The 18825-nt window shown below is 39.5% G+C and overlaps 1 protein-coding gene across 7 annotated transcripts in view; it reads left to right on the forward strand.

Annotated features, from left to right (window-relative positions):
- PRDM5 (PR/SET domain 5) overlaps positions 1-18825 on the forward strand; it is a 186330-nt gene that overhangs the window by 151182 nt on the left and 16323 nt on the right. The window contains exon 14 of one of the 7 annotated variants that reach the window (XR_011436212.1): positions 7332-7478. The exons of 5 other annotated variants lie outside the window; for them this stretch is intronic. Coding sequence is in view for 1 of the 2 variants with exons in the window: in XM_070259697.1 (XP_070115798.1) it covers positions 7332-7343 (12 nt within the window). In the remaining variant the exon portion in view is untranslated. Of the gene's footprint in view, positions 1-7331; positions 7479-18825 lie in introns of those variants that run through there. One more of the 7 variants, XM_070259697.1, reaches the window with a different exon arrangement.

Here is an 18825-nt window from a genome sequence, read left to right on the forward strand (position 1 = left end):
GAAAATAGACTATGTAACTTCTACCTTTTTAATTTCAGCTACCAATCTTTAGATAATCTCTATGCGTTCATGGAAGACTTGAGAAGTTCCTCTTAATTCACTCACTCCTACCCTTGTTTTCAGACAGTTGAAAATCAATCTGAATACCTCATCACACATACATATGTAGTCAGTTTCTTGAATGTCTCAGCTATAGTGACCATTACAGCTTCAGCCTCCCACTCACAGAATTATTCTCTTACTGTTTCAGCAACCTCGGTTCAGGAATTGCTTCTGTTGCTGGTCTCAGAGACCCAACTCTGGTGTCTTAATTAAACAAGTAGGGGTTTCTTCATACTGTCCAGAGGCAGGCAGTCCTGAACTAGTTTGGTAGTTTGGCAGCTTTCACAAAATCATCAGGGCTGCCTTCGTTTTTCTGCTTCTCCGTTCACAGCACGTGGCTTCCATTGTCAAGGATCCGAGGTTCAGGATGTCTGTTGGTCGTCCTACTGTCACATCCTCATTCCAGGCGACAGGAAAGAGGAGGCAGGGAGGGACCTGGGGATGTGGCCAAGCTGATTTCACTTCCATTTACGAGCTTTCTTGAAGTTCCATTCAACTTCCACTTGCCTCTTACTGGCCAGAACAATGTCGCATGACCACACATAGCTATGAGGGATTCTGGAGCTATCTTCTTCTCTTGAGCTTGTTGCCACACTAAATAAAATTAGTTTCTATTCCTAAAAAAGGGGAATAAATACAAGGCAGAGTGTTTCCCAATGTTACCTACCATCCCAAATTTCATGCCGTTCTCTTTCTCGATGCAGTGCTTTTACGCTTGTTCTGACTGGAATGTCTGCTTTGTCACCTGGCTTTCTACTCATAAATAGATTTTTTAAAAAGATCTCTGCTTAGTTGAATTGACCCCTCCCTCATTTTCTGACCATCCATCCCATAGCTGGATGACCAAGGGCTCCTATGTACTGTCATTGTATGTTCCACCTTGTACTGCGCTTGCCTCTGTGTCACTTTCTCCCTCAGATTACCCAGCCCTTGAGAAAATGTCTCGCGTCTTGGTGGAACTGCAAGGCCTCGGCGACACGCAGTAAGAACTCATTAGGTATTTATTGAACTGACTATTCAGTGTCAATTCAATAAGTGCAAATCATGGGACTTTAGATCAGTGGCGTTTTAGTCCAACTGTCTCTTCATTTCCCATGGCACCCTCAGTGGAAACTTGATACATTGTCTGGGGGTTCCTATATCCAATTGAACCTGTTCCTGTAAGGGCTGGGACGGGGTAGTGTCATCTCCTGGCTTGGGTAGCCCTGTTTGTAATAATAATGTAGTTGTTTCAGAGATGTCTGCTGAACCCCTTTGTGAACTTGGTATATCAACAAAGAGTATATGTAGAGCAGTTTCAGATTTAGCTAAAATAAATCTCTATAAATATTTAGCATTTAAGCTGATTGCTGCTTTGCCACCACAATATTATCTTTAGACTTTAATAATATACTTCAGGATTTAGAGGAAAGTACGTGCTGTTTGAAATGAATAAAGAGAATTTTTCTTTGTTTTTAAGATAGGCAATATACAATTAATTTTTAAAAGAAGTAGGACCATTCTTCTTAGAAAAGTAATATATTTTCTATACTATTTTCTCTCAGAGAATTTTATATTCATCTTGCACTCTATTCAGGAGATTTAATTACTGAAGTATCATAAGACTCTTGAAATAAAGGACCCTGTTTTTATGAAGGTCTCATTAATAGATTTCAAGAACAATGCTGTATTGAGGTTCATACATAATTTCCTTTCTTCATAAAATCACCCCAGTTAAGTTTTCAAAATTTGTGTGCCTTTTTCAATTTTGAATGGTATTATTCCTATGCATATTTTGATAATACCTAAAAGAAGGCAGGTTAATATAATATATAAAATATGCTTATTGAATTCTTATTATGGCCAAGCATTATGATAAGCAAAATCCTACGACATAGGTATAATATCTCACGTTACACATGAGAGTAAGGCTGGGAGAGGTGAAGCAGCTTGTCCAGAGTCATACAGCTAGTAATGGGCAGCACACAGATTGGAAGTTAGATCTCTTCATAACTAAAGACCATATTCTTTATTATTTTGTAAATATCTATTCAGAAGTTCCAAAGGATTATGTCCCATATTGTATGAACAAATCTTTTACGAGAATTCTAAGAAAGCTGGTGTTGATTTCTCATTCAGTTCAAAAACAGCTCTTTGCTGCTGCAGCACCTCCTGAGTCCACTGCTCCCCACCCTCCCTGCCCCCCACTGCAGGGTCCCCAGGATCCATGCTGTAAAGTGTCTTACCGGAGAATGCTCCAAGACAACTGTCACAAAGACACCCCTCATAGAAAATTATTCAGCAGTACCAGTATGACCTCTACAGGCATTCTCCCTTCACTTGCGTTTTTTAAGCTATTTGCAGTAAAATATTGTTAATATTTTGAAAGCTAACAGGGAGGGATATTTCTTATCCCTTGGAATCCGTTTTAATAAGTGAAATTTCACTGTAGAGAGAGATTCGCTCCTCACATTTTACCTAAATCCCTCATATTGCAGTTTCTCTGCATCATTGGGATTAAAACAGCATTTTCAGTGTAAAAATGTTTCAGATCCTTGAAGATGGCTATTTTAGGTATAATTCTTTTCCAGGAAGATACATCTAGGCCAAGCAGGACTCACAGTAGGTCACGTGGCAGGTTGATATCAAGGTCAGCGGTCAGGCCGTGTGAACTGTGGCTTCGAAGGAGATATCGGGCCTTTCAGTCGTATTGCCTTCATCTCAAGGAGGTTGTGACTGTTTTTTAAATGCTTTGATTTCAGTATTTCTGGGTATTATAGTGGAAATTATTCTTAAATTCTTGAAAGAAACAGAGGGCCTTTAGGATAGAGATCATTTATTTTGGTTTGAGTTTAAGTTATAGTTATGGATGTTCCCTTTTTCTCCATAAAAGAAGCTTTATTCTTTGATTTCTTTATTTTTTCACTTCAAAAGAGACAGTTAGTGCTTCTAAGAATGTGAATATCATTTACAGTTTGACTGACCCAAACTGTACTTATATTGAAGTAAAAACCTGCTTACCCAAGAAACATGGAGACTGTCTCTTTCTTCAGTTTATGCTTAAGACTAAATCCTTACGCTCGGTGACAATCCCGACTCACTGGAGAGAAAATCCCCTTTCTGGGTCCTAGAGTCATAGCTTCCGGGCAGGCTTGAGCTCAGAGGAATATTTAAACACGTACTTGTAAAATTCCACTCTTTACCTTTGTTCTCATCTTACCTTCAGTTCTGTTCTCAATTGTGAATTCTTTTTTTTTCTAGTCACAGATTTAGGTATGCTCCAGTTAAATCGTATTTCTCGTGTATGTTTTCTATTTAGTAAGTTGATCTCCTCATTATGGGAAATCTGTAATGAGGGTGCTCCCTTTTCTTGTGCCTTCAGTTCTTCTAGAAAGTATTTAAGGATGAATATTCAAGGGTTAATGCCATGCCTCTAACGCAACACTAGACAGAATATGTCCATGGCGTGCGTGTTGCTTGGCGGGAAAGTGAAAGATAAGAGTTTGTACAAAAGAAATGAATATACCAAGTTCTGTGATATCATGTCCCAGCAAAATGAAAGCAGACATTCACTTAAAGAAAAAACCAATTGGTCTTTTTATTTTTATGAATATTTGCATACCATTAAATGTAACTAAGTGTTCTCTGAAATCATTATTGTGTGGAATCAGAATCAGAAAGAAGATATATATTTATATATAATATTCTATATAAGTATATAATTGTATAAGATATAGTTTATATATAATTAAATATAAAATAAATATTTAACATTATATAACTTTATAAATATATAAAATATATAAATATATAATATTTACATATATTTATTTTTTCAATTTAGTTTCCTATATCATTCTATGCTCAAGATTGTAAGTAGAAATAATATAAACCAGAATTGAGAGCAATTTCTCAAATACGTTTTGTCACTAAATGTTATTTATACTTTAAGGACATATCAGACAGGTGGCTTGTGTTCCTAGGGTTTTTCTTTTCCTTTATAAAACTCTGATTTACAGTGATTATGATAGTGCTGATTGCTTGTGACCTTGATGTGGGATTGTAACAGATGCATGGGATGGATTACTGATTCGAGACGTGGTGTTCTGGAGATCCTGAAGCAGGAGGAATGGGCAAGAGCCTTTGGGGACTGGTAATCAGATCTGAAGCTTTTCACTCCAGGGTCAGTGGTTGAGCTTGGGCAAGTTGTGAGTGACATAAACCACTCATCCAAGGACCGATACTTATCATGATGGAAAACTGATGGTCTGAGGTTCCTCAGTGGTACTTTCAGAGTGTAAAGCACTTTCTGCTTCAGTAAGAAGTGATAGACATTTGAGAACCTTCTTAAGTGTTAGGACTACCCTTGAGGCCCCCTGAGTGCCTGGCTGCCCGGCCCTAAAGTCTATGGCACTGGACTTGACCCAGGTCTCAAACGTCCCTGAATATTCATGCTAGATGCAGGCTGGATCCCAGCCCCAGAACTTGGCACATCAGTGGGGACAATTCTAGAGGTTTCCCCAGGACTGGTCTCAATAAATATGCGTTACAGTAAATTAATTCCATTTAACTCAAATTTTTGTCATCATATATATATCAAATCTGTATATATATATATGTCACACATATAAATACATGTACAAATATACATGCACCTTTCTCATGTGTGTGGTTTGCTGTTCCAGCTACTCCTTCTATTCAGTGAATGGACATATTTGGTTCACTGTGCCAGTATAAGTTAAAATTAACATTTTGCTGGAAAGTGATGTGCCTGACTGCTTTGGATCTATTATATATATTTAGCTTTGTAAAGGCAACAGAAGGGAAGGAACTAAGATTAACATGTGTTTTTAGACATGTAAACAGTGTACCAAGTCATTGCCAAAAAAATGACATACCATCTACAATATAGTCTTTAACATACGGGACAGTTTATCACCAAGAAATCTATGACTCAATGGCTGACTTTGGAATTTTTTAAGTATTAAATTCTGTTTCTATTTCCCCATTGGCAGGACATGAGTGAGTTTTCCAACATCTGTCCTGTTAAGAGCTGTTGCCAGGGCTGTGGCTGCTGCCTGCGAAATGTCTGTTCTCTTTCGTGCAGTTCTGGGCTTGAGGCCCCAGAGACCTGCTTTAGTCCACATTCCCACTCTCATTTTTGTGTCTTGAGATGACCAGTGTATGTCCTTTCATCCCTGTCTGGAGAGAGGTCTTTGGAGATTGGTTCTGTGCTTTATTTGATAGGAAAAAAAACGCATGCACTCACTGAACTTGCTCTGAGCATTTGGGCCTCATTGTGGCTTAGTTCCTTTGTGTGCAAAATTAGAATTATGTTAACTGAGTCTTCTGCCAAGTGTATTATTTATGTTGATTTGATTAGAGGATATAGGCTACTAGTAGAAAAGCCATGTCACTGCAGTTATAGAAAGAGAGAGAACAAATTTCTCAGAGTATACTGCACTTCTTTTCTTATATGTTTGAATGATTGGTATATCTACACCAAGGAATAAATGTAAAGAATCAAAACAATAAAACATGATCATCTCAGTATGCAAAGGAATGGTTCAGAATTGAGATCTGTGATGCCATTAGTTTCTCTGTGACTTGGAGTTTAGTAAAAACAAGGAAATTGCCTCAATTCAAAGAGTCTTTTCTTTTACCTACTATATTCTGAGGGAGTGAGTTGGACAATTTCTGAGTAACTTTGACAGTTCCTAAGTAGCTCTCTCTGTCAAAATGTTCTTCCTTTAAACAAAACAACAAAACAAAAACCGCCTTCTTGAGGGAAAAAGCATTTTGTTTGGCTTGAGCAAAAACCTGGCCCTTCCCCCTGAAGCCCTGGTTTTCTTAGCCTCCCTTCCATCCTTCGTCCTTGTGCCGCCAGGACTCATAACTGCTGTCAGCTGGGGGGGGGAAGCCACTCTTCTCAGTGGGGATCGTCAGTCCTTTTCCTGGGTAGCCTAGTTCATTCTGCCAGTGAGAGTATAGACTGACTTTGTAGGTGGTATAAGAGACCAGGAGAGAGGACGGGGGAGTTTAGGCGGCCTCCTGTTGGTAGAATCTTTCCTCTTTAGTATATTGCCCTATCACGTGACTGCTGAGTAAATTTACAGGGATGGTCCATAGAGTTCCCTGGATGGTGTCTAAATGGGACATTACAATGGGCTGTTATTTCTAAATTCAGGTGTTGCTATTTAATATAGAAACCAACGTGGCGTTATCTTGTCTTTTTGCCCCACACTGAGTTTCCTGGGATGTGGGACATTGAGAGCTAAAACATGGCTGATCCCAGGTAAATGAGGATGGTTGGTCATACTAGTAATGGTTCTTGAAATAAATTACTGAGAAGTACCTTCTCAAGGATCATGCTGATCCCAAAAGAATCAGAAGCTAGTAGGTAAAAAGTCACCGTTATTTACCCAAAAAAGTGAAATCTGATTTGTTGCTGGTTACTGCTGATGATAGTATGTGGGTTTATTTGGCGGGGTGGGAATGGTATTTGGCAGAAGGTTTGAAGTATACATCGGCCTGCTGGAGTCTGTGTAGTACCACCAGAGATTACAAAAAACCCTCACCCATTTGTGAAAGAAGATTGAGATCAAATTTACTTTCAGAACAAAACTGTATCGGATGAAAGGGGTAAAGAGTGAAGATGCTAATTTTATGAATAAAAATAATATTCTGCAGTTACCTTTGGGATTAAAAGAGGTTAATGATATTCAAATCTGGAAAACAAAAATGTCCCCATTTATTACAGTAATCCTGTTGTGTCATCTTCTTATTTTTAACCTTTTATGCTGACTGACCTTTTGTCAAACATTCTATGACTTGAGCACATTCAGATCTAGCAAGATCTCTGCCAGGACAACTGTGCGTGGAATCCTCACCTGTGCAAATAGACAGGATGTTTTTTTCCAGCATGTTTGAGGTCTGAAGAGGGCAGGTTTATGCTACTAGCTCCCTGCCATCTGTGCAGTGTGTTGATGCAGAGATGTAATTTATGTTGATGATACGGTTTCCTCTGACTTCTGCCCGCTCCATGATGGTTGTGTTTCACCTGTTGACATGAACTTGGCTGAAGTGAATGCTCCATTGGCCGTGGCTGAATTAGTTGCACATGTGATAGCACCTTTCTGCTATGTTCTTATTATTTTCAAAATTGTGTAATGGGATAAGTATGTTATTTCTTTAGAATTAGATATCCCTTTTCTAAGGCTTTACATTTCCATAATTCCTTTCTCCTACAGACCTCCGAATAAACTTTATGGTTTTATTCAAAGATGGATTACGCTTGCCACCATCACATATGTCAGGAAGCATGCTTGTTATTTTTGGAAGTAGACAAGTTGAATTAAATCAATTCCCTGTGGACTGATTGGATCTGCCTTCTACATGTAAGAGTCTGTGACTATATTGAGTTCTCCTTTCACATCCTTCTTTGTACCGCTATATAATGCCCCCTAAATCGACAGGGATATTTGGTATGTGCCACATATTATTTTTCAAATTGTGCAGCCGTGAAAGCTAAGGTTGGTGAAGAAGTATACCCTGACTCCATCTGCCCTGTCTTTGCTTTTCAAATCTGTTGGACTCTTCTTTAGGATAAGAACCACGTCTTAAGCCTTGCTGTGTTTCCCACAGTTCCTGACGCAATGTCCTGCTCAATACCCATGGAGACTTGCTCCTGAATTTACCTTCAATTACGTCATCATCTAATTGTGGGAATTATCTTGACTGCTGTCAGCTCGCTTGTAAATAGAACTTGAAACATTTAAATCAATTGGTTTGTAAGCTTAAAGTACTAGTTCAAGTCTAGGAATGGACCTTTTTAGAGGAAGTAATTAATATTTTTCTTCCTCAGTGCCTTGGGTGGTGGTTTACTGTGTCTGAGACTACAGATTTTTCAAGAACATTCCGTTGGTAAATAAAGCTCCCTGGAACATACAAAAGAAGTTTAGGCTGTCTTAAACTTGTAAGACTTACTTTGATTTTCATTAGCAAGTTTTTAGGATACAACAAACAAAAATGTTGAAGACGGTATATGACAAGAGAATAAGGCAGTTGCATTAGCAACCTGTGCTTTCACAAACTCAGACGATTTGTTTCCCTAATTGGCTTCCATTCCGATTATTATTTGAAACTCCACATTTTTGCCTTGGACGCTATATATATGTCTGTGTGTATATATATGTTTTTATCTTGTCCTTATATTCTCTATAATTTTGATCATATTTATTTCCCTTCTATTTTCATTATAATTTACATTTATGTTTCAAAGTTTGATTTCTCATTTTTTTAAGATGGTGAGCATAATGTTTTCCTTATTATAAAATTTTCCTGTTCATACAATGTCTTCTTTTGTTAAGATTTTTGAGAAAAAAATATCTAAACAATTAGTTATTATGCAGGGAAGTAGTTTTCCTTTAGATAATTTAAATAATAACACTCTTTCACTTAACCAGCCTTCCTTTTCTTCTAAGAATTAGAAAGAACATTCTTTACAATGCACAATTCTCACTGTTCTCAGAATTCTTATCAGCAAATATATTTTCAGCTCCTTTTTAACTCCCTTTATGCGTCTTAAGAAAAAAGCTGCTGTCCAAAAGAGCACTCATTCCTATTTTTGAGTGGGGTGCTTAGACTGTGATATACATGATCGTTTTAATAGCCAGCCACTGACTTTGGGTTTTTGATTCATCGTCCTGGTGTTATGCTTCCATTGTAGCTAGAGATATTTTCTTTCGCTAGAATAAGCCATTGGAATATAGTGTGATGACTGGGAAGATAGAGACAGTAGAATGCTTTCATGCCTAAGTGACTGGAAGCCTAATTAAAAGGGGCTTACGTGATGATATTTATTGTCACATAATAAGAATTTCAGAGGTAGAGCCATCCCATGGTTGGTTAATGCAGTATCTCAACAATGTCTTCCATGGCCAGGTTCCTCTCATCTCTCCTGCCGTCCTGAGTCAGCTCCTCATATGCTCACCACTTGCCTGCAGCAGCTCACGCGTCCTCTGTACATGGTCTGCCTCAACAGGCAGAAGAATCCTCTTCCAGAATCCCCATAGACTTACTTTCTCTTCTCAGTAACCATAGTCATGTCACGTGCTCTAATCTAAACCCATCACTGCAAAGGAAATGCAATTGCCATCACTGGCTGAGCCCAGTGGTTCCAAAACAGGTCTGTATATTAGAATCACCTGGGGATCTTTGAAAAATGCTAAGACCCCAGCCACACCCCAAAGTGGTGAAATCGCATTCTCTGGGCGGGGGGGGGCGGGGGGGGGGGGGGGTGAGTCACCAGCATCAGGTGTTTTCGAAGCTCCCAGGTGATTCCATGTGCAGGCAGGTTTGGGAGCCAAGGCTTATCGGCCTGATCAGGATTCCCTCTTGGGACTGAGCTGGGGGTCTCCTCTTCCAGGGTGCTTGACCAGGTGGAAGGTATGTGCCCGGAGTCAGGGTTGTGCCAGCAGGAACCTCGGAGAAAAGGGAAGGTGTTGGGGTGGGTAGGAAGCCACAAAGTAACTTCCGACACAGGCCTTGGAGTAAGAGTGCCTTATTTTGAGGTCTGCCTTCTCTACTGAGTTTGTAACCTTGGTCATATTTTTCAATTTATGTTTCTCCATCTGCAAAGTGATAATAACCATACCAAATTTGCAGCATTGCTTAACAATTAAATGGAAAAAAAAAATCCTTAAAAGTTTCTAGCACTTTGCCAGCCAGTACAAAGTAGACAGTCTGTTAGCACGTGCAGTAGTACCGTGGACGTAAAGGAATAGGAGGAGGAGAAATAGAAGTTATTGTCGCTGTTGTTGTAATTAGTATTATTATTACAACTGTTGCTTGAGAGGATGGTGGACAGATCAGAAGTTCTCGTTCCTGGTTGCGCATTAGAATCTTGGGAGCCCAGACCAGTTAAATCAGACTCTCTGGGGTGGGACCCAGGCATCAATATTTTAATTTATTTATTTTCTTAGTGAGAAAGATTGTCCTGGAGCTAGCATCCATTACCAATCTTCCTCTTTTTACTTGAGGAAAATTGTTGCTGAGCTAACATCCATGCCCATCTTTCTCTCTTTTTTTATATGTGGGATGCCACCATAGCATGGCTTGATAAGCATGGTGTGCAGCTCAGTGACCAGGATCCAAACCCACGAAGCCTGGGTTGCTGAAGCAGAGCGTGTGGACTTAACCACTATGCCACTGGGCTGGCCCCAACATCAGTATTTTCAGAAACATTCCCCAGTGATTCAGATGTGCAGGCAGGAGTGAAATCCACTGGGCTAGAGATTAGGAGAATATGAAGGAAAGTTTGGTTTGGTCAGTTTACCTGACTCTTCCCAATGGACCAGTTTGAGTCACCCCTGTAGCCCCAGGAAAACGAAGTTTTTGAGCTAGTTTGGGAGATTCTGTGCTTGCTTGATGCCAGACAAGCACTTCGCCCCCTCTGTGCAAGTGGCAGGACTGTCTTCCAGCCGTTTCTCTTCTACACATTATTCTGTGGGCCTCAAGAGTGGGTTAATTATAAAGGGGCCGAGCATCTTCTTGTTTCTATTTAAAGTCTGTATACAATACTTTAATATAAAAATTATATGCTATTTGCTGTGCTTATTTTTAGTTTTCTGTATGTGAATTGTGCAATTCATTTTCCAGTTTATAGAAAGTGTGTTTTCCATTAGCTACAATGTAAAACCAATTATGGAAGTGTTATGTAGAAACCTGCCTTAAATATTCCCCTAGCTTTCTGTCGGCCTCCCTAAGAGTTATAATTTTTAGGTGCATTGTTTACTAGGCCATGGGTATGTTTTGTCATATGTTGAAAGATCACATCAGCTATAAAAATAAGACGGTGAGTAAAGAGCCACAAAAGCTATAAACATCTGTAAAAGAAGTTTTCTAGGCAAGGCTCCTTGTTAGAGGGAAACTCGGTACATTTTGATGGTGTGCAGCTGGTGGCACATGCACTTTCAGAAACGGGGCCGTTAAGAGGAACTGTTAGATATATGGCGTGCTGTCCGGTGGGCTGTAGATCTGTCCCCTTAGCTGTGTGTAATGGCAACCCGGGCGGCCACGCTCACAAACCCTCCTCTAATTCCACCTGCAGGTCTGTTGCAAATTGGATGTTTTATAGAACCAGGTAGTCATCTTTTGGTCACAAAGCCAGTCTTACTAAGAGAACTGGCTGGCTCCTAGGAACATGAAAAAATCTGGAAACATTGCATGGGCTTCACAGTCTCTGCCACACTGAGGAGCACATGTCAAGGCTGACCTCTGGTCAGTGGTCAGGGCCACCTCAGGATGCTGCCTGGAGCTCTCTTTTATTCTCGGAGGATCTATCATGTGAGGTGCCATGTGAGGTACAGATGCTGACTCAATTAAACAGATGACCCCGTTATACAGGAGCACAAGAAAGCCCCTGCTCTGGACACTCATCTGAGTGAACAGCGCGGGCCTGCTGGGTTGGGAGAGAGAGGAGCTGGGTTTTGGGAATCCGCTGCTCACCAGGCTGCGTTTTTGGGGCTGACAGCAGGGCCAGTCACTGGAGTCCTGAGTCATCTCTGAGCGGGCATTTCTGAGACAGTGTTTCTAGTTTCTGAGACCGATTACACAATCCACCTTCCTCATATCAGAAATGGTTTCCCTAAAAAAGGGTAAGATCTTTGAAGCAGAAAGAGAATGGGGATATTTTAAGTTTTAGAATAACATGAAAACAATTTTTAAAAAATTTCTTTGAACTTTTTATATGGAAAATTTCAAACCTACCGAAGCAGAATAGGCTAATGAATCTCTGTGTACCCTCACCTAGGTTTAGCAAGTATCAGTTCTTCTGTCTATAACCTCCCCACTACCCCCAACCAGAACACTTGGAATATTTATATATAATATTAAAATAATATTTAACTCAAGATTTAGGTGTAATTCTGTCGTAAGTATCCTTTATATAAGGTGTATTATAGAACTTGTTCACCTAGATGATGATAAAATTGAATCACGGACATCCTGTGATCAAAGACATTTTTATTCTAGACCAGTGCTGTTCAGAGTGTGGCTCAAAGAACAGTACCAGCCGGCAGACGTTTTTGTTTCTGGTCTGTGATGAGATAATGACAGAAATTGTGAGGAAGCGTTTAGAACTTTTGTAGCATTTTGGCCTTGCTGCGCATCTAAGTGCATGATCGTTTTTCTTAGTAATTCATTTTTATTGTATTTTACAAAAGGATCAGTTAGCAACACATTGGGGGAAATGGGATCTGTGGCTACAGATAGTTGGAGCAGCATTCTTGTGTACTGTGCTTCTGGAATTTGACTCCTCAGGGGACATTGGGCAGTGTCTGGAGATATTTTGAGTCATCACAACTTAGTGGGGGAGCGGGGTATGCTGCTGACATCTAGTGCGTGCACAGGGCAGCTCCCCAAAACAGAGAGTTATCTGGCCCTAAATAGCAGTAGTGCTGAGGTTGAGAAACTCTGCTCTGGGCCACAGTGGAGGGTTTAGGCTGCTCTGTGCCTTGTCTAAGGAAGGTTTGGCAAATGGGTCTTGCCAGGGTGCAGGCTGGAAAGAGTCTGAGACTGTCTGTATGTGATCTTTCCTTACACCTGAGCCTCCGTATTCCTCTTTGGAAATTAGTGAGACATTTTGCAGATGGAAATGTTTGAAGGTTAAATGACTTTGCTCAAATCCTTTAAAAATATAATGCAGCCCTTTTAGTTACAAGTTGCCCATTTCATCTCTGCCAAAGTTTGTAGTGTGTCCAACAGGAGGAACCACCGCTGTAGCCCTGAGAAAATGGGAAACTGGAAATTCATAAAATTTCTGTTTATTTAGAAATTTCATATTTAGGAAATTCATACGGAATCTCTGCCTCATGAGGTTTTTAAGATTTTCTTTTGAATTTAGAAATAAAAAACGATCATCCAGCAAAAGCCATCTTTTTTTGATGAATAGGGCAAATGTTAATAGCTATGAAATACTTTAGAAAAAGTAATCAAATGAAATTAATTTGGAACAAAACATGACTTTTACATCCTAACACACTTTTGTGTGTGTATGTGAGAGAGTCAGAGACTTGTTCTGTATCTGATTCCTCTTTGGTGAGTTCCTTCTCTCAAACTGTGTTTGATATCCAAGCTGCTCACATGGAAGTTATTTCATTACCAGCCCAGACATTCTGGCCTTGTTACAGCTTTGAGCAAGACAAATCGAGAAAAGGTTTGTCCATAAAGTGCATTCATGTAAGTTAGAACCACTCAAGCCAGTGTTTCAGTCACAAGTTGAACCTTCTCATAAGCAAACCGTGTTTCTGTATCTTCACAATCCTGCAGGCTCTGACAGTCCGCACCACGCACGCTAGTCTGCCTGGTTTCTTTCAATTGCTGACTACTTTTTCTTTCTTAATTTTATTGGGGTCAGGCTACCATTGTTATGAAAGAACATTTATTGACCATCATTCTGTGACTTCCTGACACCGTTTACCTTGACCCCTGACTACAGGGGAAGAAACTCATTTGTTATATTTTCTGTTTCTGTTTGGTCGTGGCTTAACATGAAAACCACCATAGGGAATCTTCGGATTATGTACCTGGGGTGTGTAGTTAATCTACCCATGATCCGTCCTTGTCCTTGGTCGTCTGCGTGATGGGGGGCATGCTTCTTTACCTCCTGGCAAGCAGTCCTTAGCTAAACTAATCAGAAGCCTCCAATAGATTTCTATTTCAAAGAACTTCAGCATTCAGATCCCTCCAAGATTTATAAAAAATGTGACTTTGTTTCTACAGAGCCCTCTCAAATGATGCTGAGATTTATTATTTCAGTTTTTTCTGGCAAAAAATATAACATTTGAAGTTACTGTTCGTTTATATAGATGGGCATTAATTGCATAAAAATAGGACTTTTTATTAAAAGCTCCATCACAAGGTGCAGGGCGTAGAGCTCTAGAAACCCGACCATCTGAATGAATTCTACCAAATGCCGTCTGATTAGAGCTGGACTGATTAGACCGCTGATGAACTCTGCTGTTGATAGATTACACAGTGTAACCGACAAATAGATTGCCTCCATTTAGTAATGGTTCCCCAGTTATGATGACAAAGGACAAGCTGTTTGTCAGTTAAACTATGTAATCATTCAGGAACAGAATTAAGCAAGAACCTAATCATTTTGTCTCTAGTTAGAGCCAGCTAATGAGTTAAAATGTGTAATGTATACTACATATTCCACTCTGAAACAGTGTTATAAATAATTTCAATAATGCTTTATTGAATCAGATTTTGTGTCCATATTAAAGATTTTGTGATGGAGGGAAAGATAGAGGAAGAGAATTAAGGGAGTTAGGATATGATTAATGGTAAAATGATGATGGTGTGTGAGTTCTTTGTGGGGGTGGGGTGATGGGGTTTGGAAGTCCGGCAGTATGCAGACTTGCTGACACACTCCAGCCACACCAGCCTGCCGATTGTATCCTATGTGACCTTGGAAGGTAGCAGATAGCTCCACCTCAGCTCCGCCGCCTAACCTGACAGTAAGAAGTCAGAGCCTATTATGGCCTCCTGAGCTTTCTTTGTCACATGTCCCTTGCTGTATCAACCACTATGTAATTCCTTAAAAACCGTCATCCTCGGTGAAGCTTATGGTAAGGGCAGGCAGTGAAGATTAAACACTAAAGTTCTCTTGCACCGTTGCGCACAAGCATGGATTCTTCTGGACTGGGAAGTTAGGGCTAAGTGTGCTCAGGAATGTGCTAGAGGCAGCAAAGATTTTTTCACAATTGTCGGAGAAAGGGACAGGAAGAGGTGTAGGTGTCTTTGTAATAGCATACCCCTTACCACTCAGCTTACTCTCTGCCACAGTGTGTTTACCATGTGAGGGGTGGTATTTCTTTAACATGACTGATTAGGAGTAATGGGAAGAAATTAGTAAGGAAGGGGGTTGAGGGTTTCCTTTCTGAGAAAGAAAATTCGTTCATTTCCTCTTATTTCAGTTCATTTGGTTTTCTTAAATTGGGGACGAGTGCCCTGTGACCTCCTGGCTCTGCCTCGGGTAAAAGCTGTTTCCTGGAGCAGCAGTTACCCCGGCTTTGGCCCCGTCCACTGTAAATTGGAATACCTTCCAGGGTGGGCCTTAAAGGGCCTTCCAAGGAGTGCCGTAAGGCACTCTGACCAATATCTGTATTCTATCCTTCCTTGTGATATCTTCAGGAACAGTGTAGACTGTGTGAGATCTGGGGATGCAGGAGGCAGACAGACATTTGAAGGCAGTTTCTTCTTGCTGCGCTTCACCACGGCTTAGGGCTCAGAGAACCTTTCTTTCTAGACTGACGTAGAATTGTGATGTGGAGTCCTCTGTGAGCTTGTCTTGGAGCAAAACCCCGGGGGAATCCCTGGCTTCAAATGGCTCTGGTAGAGAAGAGGGGATGCAGGCAAATATAGCACTACTTCATCAAATGAGTCCCTTTCTGACTGTGCTTCTGGAACTTTTTGAAGTGGAGCGACCTTTCTAACTTTATAAATTTCACCCTTCACTTTCCTGCCAACACACGTAGAAACACACAATGATTGTTGTATTTTTAGTGACTTTTATAGGAGAATATAAATAAGTGAAGGGAATATAGTTTGAGTGAAGTTAGTAAATGAAATATATTGAATTAATCACCAATAGTATCTGTAAACATTTGAAAAATCTCAGTATGTGAGTTGGTGAATGTATGTGTGTATCAGACATTATTTATTTAATGCAAGCCAATGCATAATACACATTTGGGTTTCTGAACCTCTTATGATAACTACAAAGCCCTTATGTACCACCAGAATCTCCACGTACTGCCCAGGATCCCAACGGGTGAAACCCTGGGCCACTGAAGTGGAGCACACAAATTTAACCACTTGGCCACAGGGCCAACTCCAAGACTTGTTTTTTGTTTTTTGGGTTTTTTTGAAGATTTTATTTTTTCCTTTTTCTCCCCAAAGCCCCCTGGTGCATAGTTGTATATTCTCCGGTGTGAGTCCTTCTAGTTGTGGCATGTGGGACACTGCCTCAGCGTGGTTTGATGAGCAGTGCCATGTCCGCACCCAGGATTCGAACCAACGAAACACTGGGCCACCTGCAGCGGAGCATGTGAACTTAACCACTCGGTCGCGGGGCCAGCCCCCCCCAAGACTTGGTTTTTAAAGGTGACGGAAAAAGAGACAAGCTCTGGACTCAGGTTATAGGGCTAGATGGAAAGCACATCCCACCATAACACTGGGACCATCGAAGGGCTATCCTCAAAATGAAATCAGGGACTGGAAGTAATCTACCTTTGGCAAACAGAGATGCTCGCTTGGGACATTTAACTGTCTGGGAATAATTGCTGGCTAGGAAGAGAGTTCTCTTTAGACTTTGCAACCACAGTCCTTCCCTCAAGTGTGTTTGGAGTTCAGACGTAAAATACTTGCCTGACCAGAAAAACCTAAGGCAAGAAATAAACTTAAAATGGTCTTTGATTGATGGCATCCCAGAGTGCCTGGCAGAAGCAAACACAAAGGCTCTCTGGAGGGACTTACCCTCAACCCAGGGGTCACAGGGTTTTAACAGATAAAGACCACCAAATATGAGCTCTTGATTCCAGATTCCAGAAACAGGCATGGAAACAAAAGCCATGAGCAGGAGACAGGAGAAACCGCAAATAGCAGAACTAGACTTTCAAAAAACTTAAGGTAATGATTTATCAAATGAAGAAAATTATATAAATGCCTAGAATATTTTTAAATGGGCATAAGCAACATGACTAAAAACTAAGATTATATCAAAAAATTAAGCACAATGGAAAAGAATAAAAAAAAACCCAACTTCTAGAAATTAAAAATGTGATAATGGAAATTAAAAACTCAAATGATCATATTAAGTAGCAGGTTATTCATAGCTGAAGAGAATTAATCAATTGATCCTAAAGAAATTACATAAAGTGCAATACAAAGAGGTGGAAATGGTTAAGAGAGCTTAAGAGACGTGAAGAATAGAGTCTATTATATATCTAATTGGATTTGTAGACTTTAGACAAAGTCATTTTCAGTTAAATAAAAACAGAATTTACCATCAACAGATCCTTGGAAGGTCAGATATGTAAGAAAGCATGAAAAGTAAAGAAATTGTTAGACATGTGTAAAGGTAAACCACACTGATTATGTAAAATAATAATGATTCCATACTGGGCATTAAAAATCAAGATACAAGTAAAATACTGCTACATATAATGTGTAAGGCAGGAGCATTCTACAGGATGTATTACTCAGTAGAAGGGAAAACATAGATGAACTTTAGATTGTGTTAAATGTACATGGTCAAAAACTTTAAGGATAATTGCTAAAAGGATAGAAATAGAGTTCATAACTTCTGTAATGGTACAGGGGGAAAATGTTCAAAACATGCAAAGTATTGGGGGTAAAAACTTAGGAAACAAGCAAGATCAAAGCAATGGGTAAAATAAAATGTTAGAAATATATTAAAATATATTATTAATAAATAAATGATAAAAATTTTATTCTGTTATAACAATATAATAAATGTCAATAAATATTAAGAAGTGCAACTTGATGTCTCAAAAAAAGTGGTATGTTTGGGTTAAAAAAACCCAGATGTGTGTGGTTAACCAAGAGATGCTGCTCATACCTCAGGATATAGACTATTTGAAATTAAAACGATCGATATACCAGGCAACTAATAATTTTATTTTGTTTATTTTTTGACCTCTTTTTAAAAATTGAGATCAAATTGACATATAACATTGTATAAGTTTACACTATGTAATATGTTGATTTGATACATTTGTAAATTGAATATGATTGCCCCACACAGTGTTAGCCAACACCTCCATCATGTCAAGTAATTATCATTTATTTTTTGTGGTGAGAATATTTAAGATCTAGTCTCTTAGCAACATTGAAGAATATACTGCAGGATTGTTAACTATGATCACAGTGCTGTGCGTTAGATCCCCAGAACTTATTCATCTTCTAACTGCAAATTTGTACCTTTTGACCAACGTCTCCCCAATTCCCCCACCCCCCAGCAAATACTGTTTTTAAAAAGCTTTTATAGCTGTATTAGGACCAAAATAATTTTAAGCTAAAAAGGATTATTACAGATAAAGAAGGTCGCTTTGAAATGACAAAAAGTCCTATTTTCCAGGCACATAATAGTTTTAAACTTAAATACACTCATCATGTACCTAATGAGAGTCTCAAAATTTGTAAAATACAGTGATAGAATTACAAGAATCCACTGGATATTGGAGTGTAAAATGGTTTATTCACTTTGTAGAGCTGTGTGACCATTCCTAGAAAAGTCGAAGCTGCCGTCCCACTTCTAGGTATACGTGCGGTAGGGGATTATACTCATCTGTGCTCAAGTGTACGTGTACAAGAATGCTCAGAGCAACATTGTTTGTAAGAGTGAACAATTGGAAAACACTTAACTGTCCATCACTGGAGAATGTATATAAGCAAATTATGGTATAGCCATTGAGTGTGATACTGTACAGCGTTAAAAGGAATGAGTAGGAGCTACGTGTGTTCACAAAATGGAGAAGGGGACTAGACACTCATAAAGATGATGCTGAGCAAAACTAATTCGAAAAGAACTCACAAAGAATACATACAGTATAATACTGTTTACATAATTTTAAAAGGCAAAATAATACTGTGTCTGCTTAGAGATCCTTCCATACATATGCAGTAACAATGTAGAGAAAGGCAGGGGGACGG

Source organism: Equus caballus, chromosome 2, assembly GCF_041296265.1.
Source record: "Equus caballus isolate H_3958 breed thoroughbred chromosome 2, TB-T2T, whole genome shotgun sequence".
NCBI lineage: Eukaryota > Metazoa > Chordata > Mammalia > Perissodactyla > Equidae > Equus > Equus caballus.